Below are 14998 nucleotides of genomic sequence, written 5' to 3' on the forward strand. Positions count from 1 at the left end.
TACATTTTTGGTGGTCTTTCATGTTTTCCCCCATAAAATTATGGTTATATCAATGCTACAAAATATTTTTAAAGAGATAAAACTATGTTTCTCAACCAAAGGTGATTTTGTCCCCCAGGGAACATTAAGCAATGTTCCAAGACATTTTGGGATGTCACATTGAGGAGGGATGTGTGGAGGGCAGGGACGCCATAAACACCCTACAATGCACAGGACACAGCCCACCACAGAGAAGGATCTGGCCCAGAATGTCTGTAGTTCACAGACTGAGAAATCCTGAGTTAAAGCATATCTGTATTTTTATTATTATTTTTTATTACGATATGTTAGTTACTATACAGTAGCTCATTAGTTTTTGATGTAGTGTTCCATGGTTCATTGTTTGTGTATAACACCCAGTGCTCCATGCATATATGCATTTTTAAAAAAATATTTAACTTTTTACGTAATCTCTTCCCCCAACATGGGTCTTGGACTTATAACCCCAAGCTTAAAAGCCCTATGCTATACTGAATGAGTCAGCCAGGCACCCCAAAGGGCATTTGTATTTTTAATATTTGTAACTGTCTTCAGAGCCTGCCCAAGGTGCTGTAACACTTTACAATTCTGACAGCAAAATAGAACATACCCCATTGCCACCTGTTTAAAAATTACAACCCGATCACTGTGACAGCCCTTTGAGTGTTTTCTTGGGATGATGGGTGTGAAAGAGCGTTCTTGCTAATTTTTTAAGCTATTGGTGAGCGCAAGCAAAGATTCTTATATTTGATTCATTTGTGTGTTATTGTTGTATGTGCACATATTATATGCCTATTTATCTGTACTTACCAGCATTTCAAATAATTGTTGTATATCAGTTTCTCTATTGAGTTTCAGATAAATATTTTTGGACCTAAAATAGTTTATTTTTATTCAGTAAAATATGTCTATCCTAGTTCTGAGTTTCTCACCTTAATTAGGATGGTTTGCCCAACTGTGGGTTTTATAGTGTTTTCTAGATGTGCAGATAAAGTGGAATGATTCCTCTTACGCTGAGGGCTTATTCCTTCTGATGTTTGTGAGATGTGTGAGACCAGGAGCCACTGCGCTTCCTTCCATGTAGACAGCGCTTTGTGCCAACTTCCACCAACAATCCAGTGTTTTCCAACTAAATTGAAATGCAGCTTTGTCACATTTTAAATGTCCATATATAATGAGACCTAACTCCTGATTCAGTCAACACATACTAAAAGAGCATCAGCTATGTCCAGAAATTTCTGAATACGTTTTTATTTCAAGGTCTTGGGGCATTTTATCATTTGTCCGTGTTGATTTTGTGGAATTCCTGCTCCTGTAGATCCTGTTTCCTGTTTCGTTCTCTAAACTCCCTTCATGGTACTGAGTCTGCTCCTTTTAACCTCATTTTAGCTCCTCTGTCATTCTTTGTATTTCATAATGTTTCATTTTCTTGAATTTGTTTCTATACAAGTGCATATATATTCATACCCACAAGGAAAGATGAATAGTGCAGGGGAAGTCCCTGCTCCTTTGGTCCTTACATCAGAGTGACAGACAAGAGCGCAGTGAGATAAACGTGAGTCCAAAATACTGTCTTCGGACAAGTCACATGAAGAGTATTCAGAGTAAGAGGAGAGACTGCCAGGGTATGTCTAAGACTTTACAGAGTCTGGGGAGGCCTTTGCATTGTGGACAAGGAACAGAACCATGAGTAATTGTGCTCCTGAATTTCTCAAGAAAGTGACTAAAACCCAAAGCCTAAGAATAAGAAATAAACCAAAAAAAGATGTCACATGAACAGTGTTAAAGGGGCTCACCTCATCCTCTATTGGACCAAATAAAAACCAATTGTTCCCATAAATATGAAAAAAGCACAGGAAAAACAAGTCTAAGGTATCTGCTACCTGATAATAAAAATGCCCAAATATTTGGTGTGCTGGCTTATTCTCTTTACTCATTATTCTCTTGTGATGGTCAATCTGTAAGGTGTTTCATATCATAAAGATGTCACTACTTTGTGTTTTGGACAAATTTATTTATTTATTTTAAAGATTATTTATTTATTTGTTTATTTATTTATCTATCTATCTATTTGACAAAGAGAGAGCAAAGGAGGCAGAAAGGCAGGCAGAGGGAGAGGAGAGGCAGGCTCCCCGCTGAGCAGAGAGCCGGACTTGGGGCTTGATCCCAGGACCCTGGGATCATATCCTGTGCTAAAGGCAGAAGCCTAACTGACTGAGACACCCAGGCACCCCAAGAACAAATTTGTTTTTGCTCTTTTATTATTTTTGCTGGGTATAAATGGGATAAAAGCATGATGGGATGCCAGCAGAACAAAAGAAGACTTCCTTCCTCACAGTCTCTCAGGACAACTGAGCTTATTAGTTCATTTTACTCCTAAGTCCATCTCATTTCTCCCCCACCTGCTCTCTCTGTTTATTGAACACAATGATTTATATTTCTTTACAGACAGGTCAGAAAGTGGCCATTCCAAAATGGAGCCCCAAGATGATTTGTCCCTGGGTTGCTACAAATAGGAATTTCTGGGTACTATGTATACATTCCTTATGGGAAAGGTAATATGATGTGTATGCATTCATTTCTTAAACAGTGTGTTGAAGCGAGTAGAGGGGAAGTGAGAAAGACGTAGAAGTAACACACACCAGGAGGATGTGGTGTGCTGTGTTGTGTGTATGTGACAGTGTGTATGTGTGTATGTGTGTTTGTGGATATACAAGTGGGCACCTTGGTGAGTGACAGCAGTCCTCAGAGCAGGGATACTTGGTTCCTCTATTACAAGCTGACCCTTATAATACATCGGCCAAACTCAATCAACAGATGATATTAAGGAGGGATGTACGATTGACAGGACGCTATTGCAATAAGATCATAAAGTGCAAGAAGTACATAGTGTGGACGAGGAAGTCCCTGTGTCTTGAATTTTAGGCAGCTATGAGGCCACATGATTCTAGGAATTTCACTGCCACCACCTCTTATCAATCTCCCTCTTATCCATTCCCCTCAACACACTGACTTCCTTCTGAGCCTTGATTTTCTGACAGAAGCAGGTCCTCAGGGACTTTGCACTGGCCTTTCCCTCTGCCAATTAGACCGCCTGTCTTCCACGCTCTATTCCTTGAGGTCTCTGTTCAAATGTCACCTTCTTACCCAATCTTGATTGAACACCCAACCTAACACCCCACCCACTCTATAACCACCAGTGAATTGTAGGGGCTTTTGCTATTTGACACCCTCTATTTTATGACTAGGAGTTCCTGAAACATGGGTGACACTCCATATATTCCTCAGATGCATGAATAATTTCTTATCAAACTGTATAGTACCTGACCTATGGGGAAATCTGATAGTGGGATGGAAATTCCTAAACAGAAGAAGTGGGAAAACCCTCAAGGGGCCCAGATCCATTCAAAAATATTGAAATTAGTTTCTTGACAGGAAAATATATATTGTAGCATTTCCAGAATTTGAGCATTGTGCATTTGTGTGAAAATTAGTCATGTTATTTTCTCCTGTGCTGGTAGTCACCTCCACCACATGGACCCAGGAAACAATACAGGAATTTCAGAGTTCCAGCTTCTGGGATTTTCAGAAAAACCAGAACTGCAGCCCCTCCTATTTGGGCTTTTCCTCTCCATGTACCTGATCACTGTGTTTGGAAACCTGCTTCTCATCCTGGCCGTCAGCTCTGACTCCCACCTCCACACTCCCATGTACTTCTTCCTGGCCAACCTGTCCTTTGTAGACATCTGTTTCACTTCCACCACCGTCCCCAAGATGCTGTGGAACATCCAGACTCAGAACAAAGTGATCACTTACAAAGGCTGCCTCAGCGAGATGTATTTTTTCATGCTTTTTGCAGGATTAGATGTCTTTCTCCTGACTGTGATGGCCTATGACCGCTTTGTGGCCATCTGTCACCCCCTGCACTACGTGGTCATCATGAACCCCCAGCTCTGTGGACTGCTGGTTCTGGTGTCCTGGATCATAAGTGCCCTGCATTCCCTGTTACAAACCTCAGTGGTGCTATGGCTGTCCTTCTGTACAGAGATGGAAATCCCCCACTTTTTCTGTGAACTCAATCAGATGATCCAACATGCATGTTCTGACAACTCTCTCAATAACATGGTGCTATATTTTGCAGCTATGTTGCTGGTTGGTAGTCCCTTTTTGGGGATCCATTACACTTACTCTGAGATAGTTTCCACCATACTAGGAATATCATCAGCCCAGGGCAAGTATAAAGCATTTTCTACCTGTGCATCTCACCTGTCGGTTGTCTCCTTATTTTATTGTATCAGCCTAGGAGTGTACCTTAGCTCTGCTGCTCCCCAGAGCTCCCACGCAAGTGCAGTGGCCTCGGTGATGTACACGGTGGTCACCCCCATGCTGAACCCCTTCATCTACAGCCTGAGGAACAGAGACATAAAGGAGGCTCTGATGAGATTCTCTGGGATGGCAGCTCTGAAAGGGACAATCATCCTGGAGCTGAAGAAGTGCCCATGACGGCAGGGCCCAAAGCCTCAGCCAAATTTTGAGGTTCTTTGGTCAGATTGTGGAATTAGAACATGCCTCTTCTATTTTTTACCTGGAATTTTAATTTTTTTTATTTCAACCTCTCTGCATAATTTACATAATTCACTTTATTAAGCTTCGTGATAATGTTCATACCCAAGCGATCTTTCCTTTGTCATTTTCCTACTCTCTCAATGTCATTCCTAACCTCAGATGTGAACTATTTGGACATTCTCACTTATTCAAAAGATGACATGAATCTGATAAGAATAATTTCTTCTTGAACAAAGTGTATCAGAGTGAGTATTATTTCTTTAGTTTGAATACTGAATACTGAATACTACTTCTGTGGAAAATCTACTCTTGGCCACCACAGCTGCTGGAAGACAAATATGGAAAAAAAAATAGATTGATAGAACATGGCCTTAGAATCACACTTGACTTCAAGAATGATGAAGCAAAATATTAAAGCACACATTTATTGTTATGCAAAATACTTCTTTCTCAGGCACTTCATCTACCTATTGAATTATGGCATATCAGATTCCATCTGGAAGGTGTATTCCTTACGATGAAAGACTGGTGGCATGTTGGGGGTTTTATTAAATTATTTTCTGGATTCTGGTTGAAAATTTCCAGTGCTCCATATAAATATGATTCCTTCCATTTCCCTAAATGTATTATCTCCCACTCATTTGAAATTTTGCCGTAACCTCTAAATGGACAGCAAGAGAACAGCATCAGTATCATCCACTGTATACATATCATCCTCATAACCACAGGATGACTCACCCGCAGGCTTGGATTCCTGTGCAGGTGTATGATTCAGAGGCATGAGGTTTGGACACACATGCATGTCCTTCCACACTTTCCATGTTACCTCAAAGGGGCCTCAATGGAGTCATTTTTTAATACAGAGATAAACTTGAAGAACAGAGTAATCATGAAGCCTACCCTCAAGTACCAGAACAAATGCTTAGAATAAAAAAATCAGATTATTACAAATGCCAGGAGTCCTGCCTGATTTGATTGTTATGCCAGTTAGCTATTGCTGCATACAAAGCAACCTAAGATAAGATGGCTTATTATAACATCTTTATTAAGCAAGGGATTGCAGGGTAAGGAGTTGTTCTGATCTCTGCAGGGCTCCTCATGAGTCCTTAATCCGGTGCAAATGTATAGATTAATTTCTTTTTGTTTTTGTTTCTGTTTTTTAAAGATTTTATTTATTTGCCAAAGACATAGAGACAGAGAGAGACCACAAGCAGGGGAACCAGAAGGCAGAGGGAGAAGCAGGCTCCCCACTGAGCAGGGAGCCTGATGTGGGACTCTATCCCAGGACCCTGGGATCATGACCTGAGTGGAAGGCAGACACTCAACCAACTGAGCCACCCGGGTGCCCCTACAGAGTATGTTTCTAAGGCTCATGCATGAGGTGTGTGGCTGAAGTGGTCTTCTGTCTTGAATCAATTAATGACACTTTACTCCTTTACTCCTTTTATATATGTAAGCCAATCTCCTAGTTTACCAAAAAATGAGTTTATCAAATGTGAATTATCTTAAGTCAATTCCACTATTTTAACATCCTTTGCTTTTTCACAGTTGGGAGAGAGCTCTCCCATCCCGTTAGGTATTACTCAGCTAACTGGGTTCCAGACCCAGTAGAATTTCAAATTTTAATTAATTTATTGGAGAATTATTACATGTGATAAACTGTGCATATTTGAATTGTACAACTTTAGGAATTGAAAGAGTTATTGAAAAATCATGGGTGCATACTGCATGGCTTCATTTCCATGGAACTCCAGAAGGTGCACAGTAAACTCTACGAGCTCCTTATGCAATTGTTAGGGTGTAATCCCTTAGCCTTCGTTATCTTCAGAAGGCATTGTGGAATCATAAACATAACTTCAAGGGATGTTGTAAGGCTAGATGAAGTGTGTGGAAATACTTTGTTGGGTCCAAAGGATGTTCAACACTAAGGGTTGTGTGTATGCAAATATACGTATATTCATGTACATTTTATTTCAAGAAAATATACTCACATGCATATTTGTATGTGCACAAGAATCATAACCCTCTCTGTAGCCCATTATAAACTATCTACGGTATTGAAAGAAAGCTTGAGAGAAACTCATAAAGAAGTGAAAAGATTGAATGTTCCCATTCGCATGAAATTTTAGGAATATAGATATTTAGACAAACAATTTAGAGTACAACAGCTGGCCTTAATGCTCACAATGAATCGATTTTCCTATCTGAATGCCCAGAGTCCTAATTACAGAACCACATGCACATTTATGCAAGGAGCAATTCTCTGTACCAGCTAATAGGGCTGAAATGACTCCAAAATAACTTTAGATTTTTCTTCTACGTAAGGTAGGGTTTCAACACAAAATGCCATTACCCAAGGAAGCTAAGTGAATGAATTGAGGGGTGTAATTCAGTTTCTTCAAAGAAATTTTATTGGAGAAACGTCTTTGTTACTTTCTTTGGCTGCTATCAGCAATGACCACACTGAGGGTTTAAAAGAAACAAATTGGTGTGCTTCCAGTTCTGGAGGTCAAAGTGACAATGAATATATTGGGCTAAAATCAAGATGACTGTGCCGGGCACATAGTAAACTCCCACCTAGTTACATGATTCTGGGTGACCAATTTTTCTTCACAAAAACGCAAGTCTTTATCTACTTGGCTCCCCAAAATGGTCCTCATTAGAGTCGCTTTTTACCAGTTATCCATGATAAACTTGAATATCAGAATAATAAAGAATGTCACTGCATATCAAGCCAACTGGAAAGTGAATGATCTGCTGTAATGTCTTTATTATCAAGTGGAATTGTATGATGATGAGTTGTTTAAATACCTCTTGGTCTCCTTAAGAGTCTTGAGTCAGCTGTGCATTAGCCGAGGGGGCTCTGAGATCTTGCCAGGGCATTTTAATATACTTGGGGACTGGCTAGCTAGCTGTGGCTGATCCAGGGTGGCCTTGGTTTGGACAACTGGCCTCTGCTCCACATGTGCTCACTTCCTCTGGCAGTCTACCTGGCTTAATTCACTTTTTGGAGACAGAGTTCCAAGGCAGAGCAGAGAAATGCACCAAGGCTGTATGGTCACTCCCATCATACCCTGCTGGCCATAGCACATAAATATCCTAATCCAGCCCAAATGAAAGGTGGAAGAATAGTCTCTACCACCTGATGGGGAGTGCTGCACACATTGCCAAAGACATGGCTACAGAGAAAGATGGGGATCTGGGGCCATCACAGCAAACAGTCTCTCATTGGTGTAAATTTCAATTTGAAGCATTTCATTTCCCCTTCTAACCTTCAGCAGTGGAATGATCTCTGAGAAGACAGTGAGACTGAATCATGTGTCCACTGGACAGTTATGGAAATTCTACTTCAAAAGGCCAGGCTTCCCTCCAAATGTAAATATTTCCTCTCTGCCCCTTGCCTCTAGATCACCATTCCTAATCTAGGAAAAGATCAAAGAAATAAAAGTTTTTCTTTCCAGATTCCTCAGAGAGACCAGGGAACTTGTATCTAACTCACTGATTCATGGAGCTAAGAACTGTTGTATCACTGATGATATCTTCCTGGAATCCTTATGTAGGTACTGTTTTCCTATTGATTGATCTTCCCAGTGACATATTGAAAATAGTTTTCATCCTGGTAACTGTGTTTTATATTTTATAGGGAGGGTTCTGCTGGAAGGAGGTGACATTTGAAATACAAATAGAAGACAGAGACAATGGAATATTTTTTTCTTAATTTATCCAGTTTTATTGAGATGTAATTGACATATAAAATTGTGATTGGTGATTTCATATACATATACACTGTGAAATGATTTCAATAGTCAGTGAATACATCCATCACTTCACAGGGTTACCATTTCTTTTTGTTGTAAGAACATTTACTATGCACTCTGCTAGCAACATGCAAGTTACAACAAATTTAGTTACCCATTATGACCATGTTGTATATTACGTTCCCTGAACTTATTCATATTATAACAGAAGGTTTGTAGGCTTTCACCAGCATCTTCTCTTTTCCCCAAACCCCAGCCACCAGCAAATATCAAACTACTTTCTGTGTTTTCTATGAGTTCAGGATTTTGTATTTAACATGTAAGTGAGATCATATACTATTTGTCTTTCTCTGTCTGATTATTTCATTGACCCTAATGCCTTCAAGGTCCATCCTTGTTTTAACAGAAAAAAGGTGGTCTTTTTTTTTTTTTTTGGTAGAATTCCATTGTACGAATATGCCTACATTATTAACTCACCTGTCAATGGATACCGGGCTGTTTCCATATGTTGACTATCGTGAAACGCTGCCCTGAATATAAGGGTAGAGAAATCTGAGATATTCACAAATATATGGGGATTAAATCACACTGACTGTGGATGGCTGATGGGTTAAAGAAGAAACCATAAAAGACATTTAAAAAATTGAATCAAATGCAAATTGAAACACAGCCTATCAGAGCTAATGGGATGTTGAAAAGGCAGCTCTAAAAGGGAAGTTTACAGCAATAAATGGCTGTGTTAAAAAATAAAAGATCTTAAGTCAATAATCTCACTTTATGTTTCAAAGAGCTAGAAAAAGAAGAGCAAACTAAGTCCAAAGCAGCAGAGGGAAAGAAATAATAAATATCAGAGCATACAGAAATGATATATAGACCAGAAAACCATTAGAAAATATTAACAAAGATAAGAGCCAAGTTTTTGAAAAGCTAAGCAAAATTGACAAAACTTTAGTTAGACCAAAGAAAAGGGGTAAGGGAGAAGATGCAAAACTATAAAAGCAACGGCAGGATGCCTGGCTGGCTCAGTTAATTCTGAGTTAAGTCTGTAAGTCAGTTAGGTCTGACTCTTGGTTTCCACTCAGGTCATGATCTCCAGGTCCTGGGATGGAGCCCCATGTCTGGCTCCCAGCTCAGCAGGGGGTCTGCTTCTACCTCTCCTTCTGCCTCTCCCCTGCTTGTGCTCTCTCTGCCTCTCTCTCTCTTTCAAATGAAAAAATAAAATCTTAATAAAAAAGAAAATCATAGACAAATATCCCTGATGAACATAGACACAACATTTTTGAAAAAAAATATTCGCAAAATTAATTTAAACATATTGAAGAGAATATATACACCACAATCAAATGGTACTTACACCTGGGATAGAAGGATGGTTCAAATAAAGCAAGTCAGTAATTGTGCTATACTCCATTAATATAATGAAATATAACAATCATATGATCATCTCAACACATGTGGAAAAGGTTTTGACAAAAACAACATCCTTTCGTGAGTTAAAAAAAAAAAAAAAACTTCAACAAACAGGGTATAGGAACCATATATGACAAACCTACAATAACATTGTACTCAAATGTTTAATCGTTAGAAAACTTTTACTCTGAGATCAATAACAAGACAAGGGTGTCCACTATCACCACTCCTATCTAAGGTAATACTGGAGGTCCAAGCTAGAGCCACCTGGCAAGATAAATAAATAAAAGGCATCCAAATCAGAAAGAAAGAGAAAGAAGAAAGAAAGAAAGAAAGAAAGAAAGAAAGAAAGAAAGAAAGAAAGAAAGAAAGAAAGAAAGAAGAAAGAAAAAAGTTTATTGTGTCCAATTTGGTGGAGTGAAATTTTTCACAATGGTCTCCTATATATATATATATGTATGTATATATATATATATATATATATATATATATATATATATATATATTGAACTAAATATAGAAAATCCTGCTTACTCAACCCTTAAGAACACATTCACCTTGATGAGAACAGAGGTGTGTGTAGAATTGTTGAATCACTGTATTATACTGTACTATATTGTTCTGTACATTGACTTTGTGTCCTGTAGCAATAAAACTTTACTAAATTGAAAATTACATTTCTGGAAGACCTTTTGCAGAGGTGGCCCCCATTCACCACTTATCTCTGTATCCTTGTACTTGGCAATGTGACTGTGAAGCTCCTCACATTCAGAGGTGGAGTCTATTTCTCGAGCTTTGGATCTGGACTGAACTAACATTTTATTTGCCTTGACTAATAGTGTATGAAAGTGATAGGGTGCTTCAAGGGGCCTTCGTGTGTTTCTGCTGCTCTCTGGAGCCCTGCCTCTGCCATGCATACAAGTCCAGTCTAGCCTGCTGTAGGAGGAGACAACATGTGGAGCAGAGCCCAGTTGCTCTAACGATGGCCAACCTAGACCAGCCTATCACCAGCAAGCCCCCAAATGTGAGAACACATCCAGGATTAGCAGAGCATTTCCAGCTGACCCACAGCTGACAGCAACTCATGAGGACACCAGAAGAGACCAGGGGACTTCCCCATCATAGACTCCCATGTGATTTAAAAAAAAAAGTATTGTCTTATAGTGTTTCCTTTTGGTATGGCTTGTTATACAGCAATAGCTGACTGATACAACAATCAATGTAAACAGAACTGAGAATATTAAAAATAATCTATTGCTTCTTATTTTCAACATTTGTTCTGATATTTGAAAGGAGTATTCGTAATGGCCTGGTTATGCTCATTTATTTCAGATAACTTTGCTAAAAATGACACCATTGAGATTCCCAACCAGGTATCAGAGTTTAGAAAGACCAATATGTTTGTTTTTGCAGGAATAACTTGTGGGACCTCAGTCACAAGTTTCCATACCCAGAGCATTTTTGGGCAATTCCAGCTGTTGTCTGAGTCATCCTTTGATCATAGGATGGAAGAAAGTTTAGAGCATAAAAAAGATAAAGAAATTAATGATAGAGTGAATACACTTATCATTCACTCACTCACACCATAACATTTATGACAGCATTTTTAAACATTTTTAAAGGAGGAGTTACCAAGTTTAGGGCAGTGGAAGGAGTAATGTTTGAAGACATCACTGGAAATTTTCAAAGAGAAACAGCAAAATCCTCCAATTAAATAATATAAAGTCTGCCACTAAATTCTCACTACAATTAATAAAACCCTCTAAACATGGACACCAAAGAACCCACACTTCAGTAGATGAGTAGGTGAACATCACCAAAGACACGTTTTCCGAAAAAAAAAAATATATATATATATATATATATATATATGGCTTGGTAGAAAATTTTTACTTGATCATGTCTCAGGTCTTCTCTGATACCAAGCCCATATTAAGTCACTTTGTTTATGCAAATTGGTCTTTCTGTAGATTACACTTGAAGGGTGTTTGCATAAGCAATTTCTGCCTTACTCTTCTGTGCCAGGGATACTGCAGCTGCTGAGCTGATAAGAGAACAAGATTGTAATGACGATCACAAAGCCCCATGATTAGCTACAAAACGAACCAGTAGGCTAAAGTCTCTATTATCAGGGAGAGCATTTAAGGTAGTAACATAGAAAGGAATGGTAGACACAGAGTGAAAACCTGTGATCTCAGATGTTCCTCTAAAAATTCCCACAATAAAATTATAGAAATGCCTTCAGTTGTCAAATGTAGTTTATTTCATAAAACTAAGACAGTTCATCACTCCCTGAGGCAAATACAAATCCCTAAACTGTTTTGACTCATGATTCAGACTAAGTTTGGAAATTAAGAAAACAACAAGAAAATTGTTGGCTATCAGAAGGAGCAGAAAGTTTAATAAAGCAGTTGAACTTTAGAAAAATTGAATCTCCAGGAGACAAATAGATTAAGTTCTTCTTTCATGATATGATTAAAGAATCACAATTTCTGGCTGTTAAGCATTAAGCCTGCAATCAGAGGTACTTCTTAAAAAATGGCCCTTTAATGCCTTCCCCTTGAAAAATACATTTAGAGCCCTCTTTATGTCTCTGTTCCTCAGGCTGTAGATGAAGGGGTTCAGCATGGGTGAGACCACCGTGTACATCACCGAGGCCACTGCACTTGCGTGGGAGCTCTGGGGAGCAGCAGAGTTAAGGTACACTCCTAGGCTTGTACAAAAAAATAAGGAGACAACTGAGAGGTGAGATGCACAGGTGGAAAATGCTTTATAATTGCCCTGAGCTGATGATATTCTAAGTATGGAGCAAACTATCTTAAAGTAAGAGTAAAGAATCTCAGCAATAGGACCACCACCCAGCAGGATAGTTGCAAAGTACATCACCATGTTATTAAGAAAGGTGTCAGAACAGGCAAGTTGGATCACCTGACAAATTTCACAGAAGAAGTGGGGGATTTCCACCTCTGTACAGAAGGACAGCTGCAACACCATTAAGGTTTGTAACAAGGAATGCAGGACACTCATGATCCAGGACACCAGAACCAGCAGTCCACAGATCTGGGGGTTCATGGTGACCGTGTAGTGCAGGGGGTGACAGATGGCCACAAAGCAGTCATAAGCCATCACAGTCAGGAGGAAGTTGTCCAAAACTATGAAAAGTATGAAAAAGTACATCTGCATGATGCAGCTTTCATAAGTTATGACTTTTCTCTCTGTTTGTATATTCACCAGCATCTTGGGGACGGTGGTGCAGGTGAAACAGATGTCTACAAAGGACAGGTTGGCCAGGAAGAAGTACATGGGCGTGTGGAGGTGGGAGTCTGAGCTGACGGCCAGGATGATGAGCAGCTTTCCAAGGATGGTGACCAGGTACATGGACAGGAACAGCCCAAACAGGAAGGGCTCCAATTCTGGTTCCTCAGAAAATCCCAGAAGAAGAAATTCTGAAATTCGTGTATCATTCTCTAGTTCCATGTCATTGACATGACTACCAAAATAAGAGAGAAAGAGCAGGACACAATTATGCCTTACTAACCTGGCAGATATATTATTGTTTATATTCTACACTCAAGAAATTAATGTTTATATTTGTGTATGGAATATGATAAAAACACTACAAACTAGGAATAGATGGAAACTATCTCAAGTTAACCCTTTTATGAAAAACCCACAGGAAATGTGATACTCGATGGCAAAATAGTGAACGTTGTTCCTGTATGATCAAGAACAAGGCAAGTATGCCTGTTTCCCTGACTGGTACTCAACATACCACTGGAAGTTCTAAAGAGCAATTAAAGAAAGAAAAAGAAATGACAGGCATCCAAACTGGAAAGGAAGAAATACATTTATGTATGCAGACAGTGTGATCTTACATGTAGAAAGCCCTAGTGATTCCACAAAAATATTACTAGAAATAATAAATTAATTCAGCCATGTAACTGGTTACAAGGCCAACCCTCAAAAAATGAGTTGCATTTTTACATATGATCAGTGAACATATGAAAAGGAAATAAAATAATTATATTTTTGTGACATCTGCAAGAATGAGACTATCACTTCCTGCCGGTCAGAATGGCTGATATAAAAGACAAGAAATAATAAGTGTTGGTGCAGAGGTGGGGAAGAGGGAACCCCTTACACTGCTGGTGGGAATGTAAACTGGTGTAGCCACTGTGGAAAACAGTATGGAGATTCCTCAAAAATTTAAAAATAGAACCACCCCATGGTCAAGTAATGCTGCTTTGCAAAGAAAATGAAACTCTAATTTGAAACCTATATGCACCCAATATCAATTGTTTCAATGTTTACAATTGTGAAGATATGGAAGCAGCCAAGTGTCCAGTGATAGATGAATGGATAAAGAAGATTGGTATGTGTGTACACACACACACACACACACACACACACACTGGAATATTACTCAGCCATAAGAAAGAATGAGATCTTTCCTCCTGCAACAACATGGATGGATCTAGAGGGTGCTATATTAAGTGAAATAAATCAGACAAGGACAAATACTATGTGATCTCATTTATATGTATAATCTGAGAAACAGAACAAACAAACAGACAAATGCAGAGAACAAAGTGGTACTTGTGACAACGCAGTTGTGGGGGGAGTATTTAAAGGATATTAAGGGGTACAAATGAGATCTTGCCATTTGCAACAATATGGATGGATCTAGAGAGTATAATGTTAAGTGAAATCAGTCAGAGAAAGACAAATACCATATGATTTTACTCATATATGGAATTTAAGAAACAAAACAAATGAAGAAAGAAAAAAGAGACAAAAAAATAAACTCTTAACAATAGAGAACTAACTGCTGGTTAACCAGAGGGACAGTGGTGGGGATATGGGTGACATAGGTGAAGGGGATTAACAGTACACTTATGATGAGCACTCGGTAATGTATAAAATGGTTGATCACTATATTGGACACCCGAAACTAATATAATACTGAGTGTCAATTATACTGAAATTAAAAAATAAAATTTTAAATATAAAAAATCCCAAGTCCTTAAAATTACCCCCCCAAAAAATCCCCAAAATAATTATTTAAAAAACCACATAAAATCTATAGGCAAAACCATCTTAATTAAGGAAAGAAACAGAGAAGGAAGAAGTTATACATTAAGTAATAGAATTTAAAACATTTTTATAGCCAAAATATCTCCATAGAATTCAACAGAGAAAGAATCATCTGTGGGGGCACCTGCGTGGATCACTTAGTTAAGCCTGTG

The 14998-nt window shown here is 38.8% G+C and overlaps 2 protein-coding genes across 2 annotated transcripts; one reads left to right on the forward strand and one right to left on the reverse strand.

Annotated features, from left to right (window-relative positions):
- Nucleotides 1-3552: 3552 nt before the first annotated feature.
- On the forward strand, nucleotides 3553-4521 carry LOC125280941 (olfactory receptor-like protein OLF4). Its single transcript, XM_048211717.1, has one exon. It carries the CDS (start codon nucleotides 3553-3555, stop codon nucleotides 4519-4521), a length of 969 nt encoding a protein of 322 aa, XP_048067674.1.
- A 7730-nt stretch (nucleotides 4522-12251) lies between these two features.
- Nucleotides 12252-13283, reverse strand: LOC125280940 (olfactory receptor-like protein OLF4). Its single transcript, XM_048211716.1, has one exon. The coding sequence runs from the start codon at nucleotides 13227-13229 to the stop codon at nucleotides 12252-12254; it is 978 nt and encodes a 325-aa protein (XP_048067673.1). The 5' UTR covers nucleotides 13230-13283.
- Nucleotides 13284-14998: the final 1715 nt, after the last annotated feature.

Source organism: Ursus arctos, unplaced genomic scaffold, assembly GCF_023065955.2.
Source record: "Ursus arctos isolate Adak ecotype North America unplaced genomic scaffold, UrsArc2.0 scaffold_14, whole genome shotgun sequence".
Classification (NCBI taxonomy): Eukaryota; Metazoa; Chordata; class Mammalia; order Carnivora; family Ursidae; genus Ursus; species Ursus arctos.

Bases quoted from the DNA above. Each gene is read 5' to 3' on its own strand.
- LOC125280940 (XM_048211716.1), bottom strand. From the start codon at position 13,229: ATGGAACTAGAGAATGATACACGAATTTCAGAATTTCTTCTTCTGGGA.
- LOC125280941 (XM_048211717.1), top strand. From the start codon at position 3,553: ATGGACCCAGGAAACAATACAGGAATTTCAGAGTTCCAGCTTCTGGGA.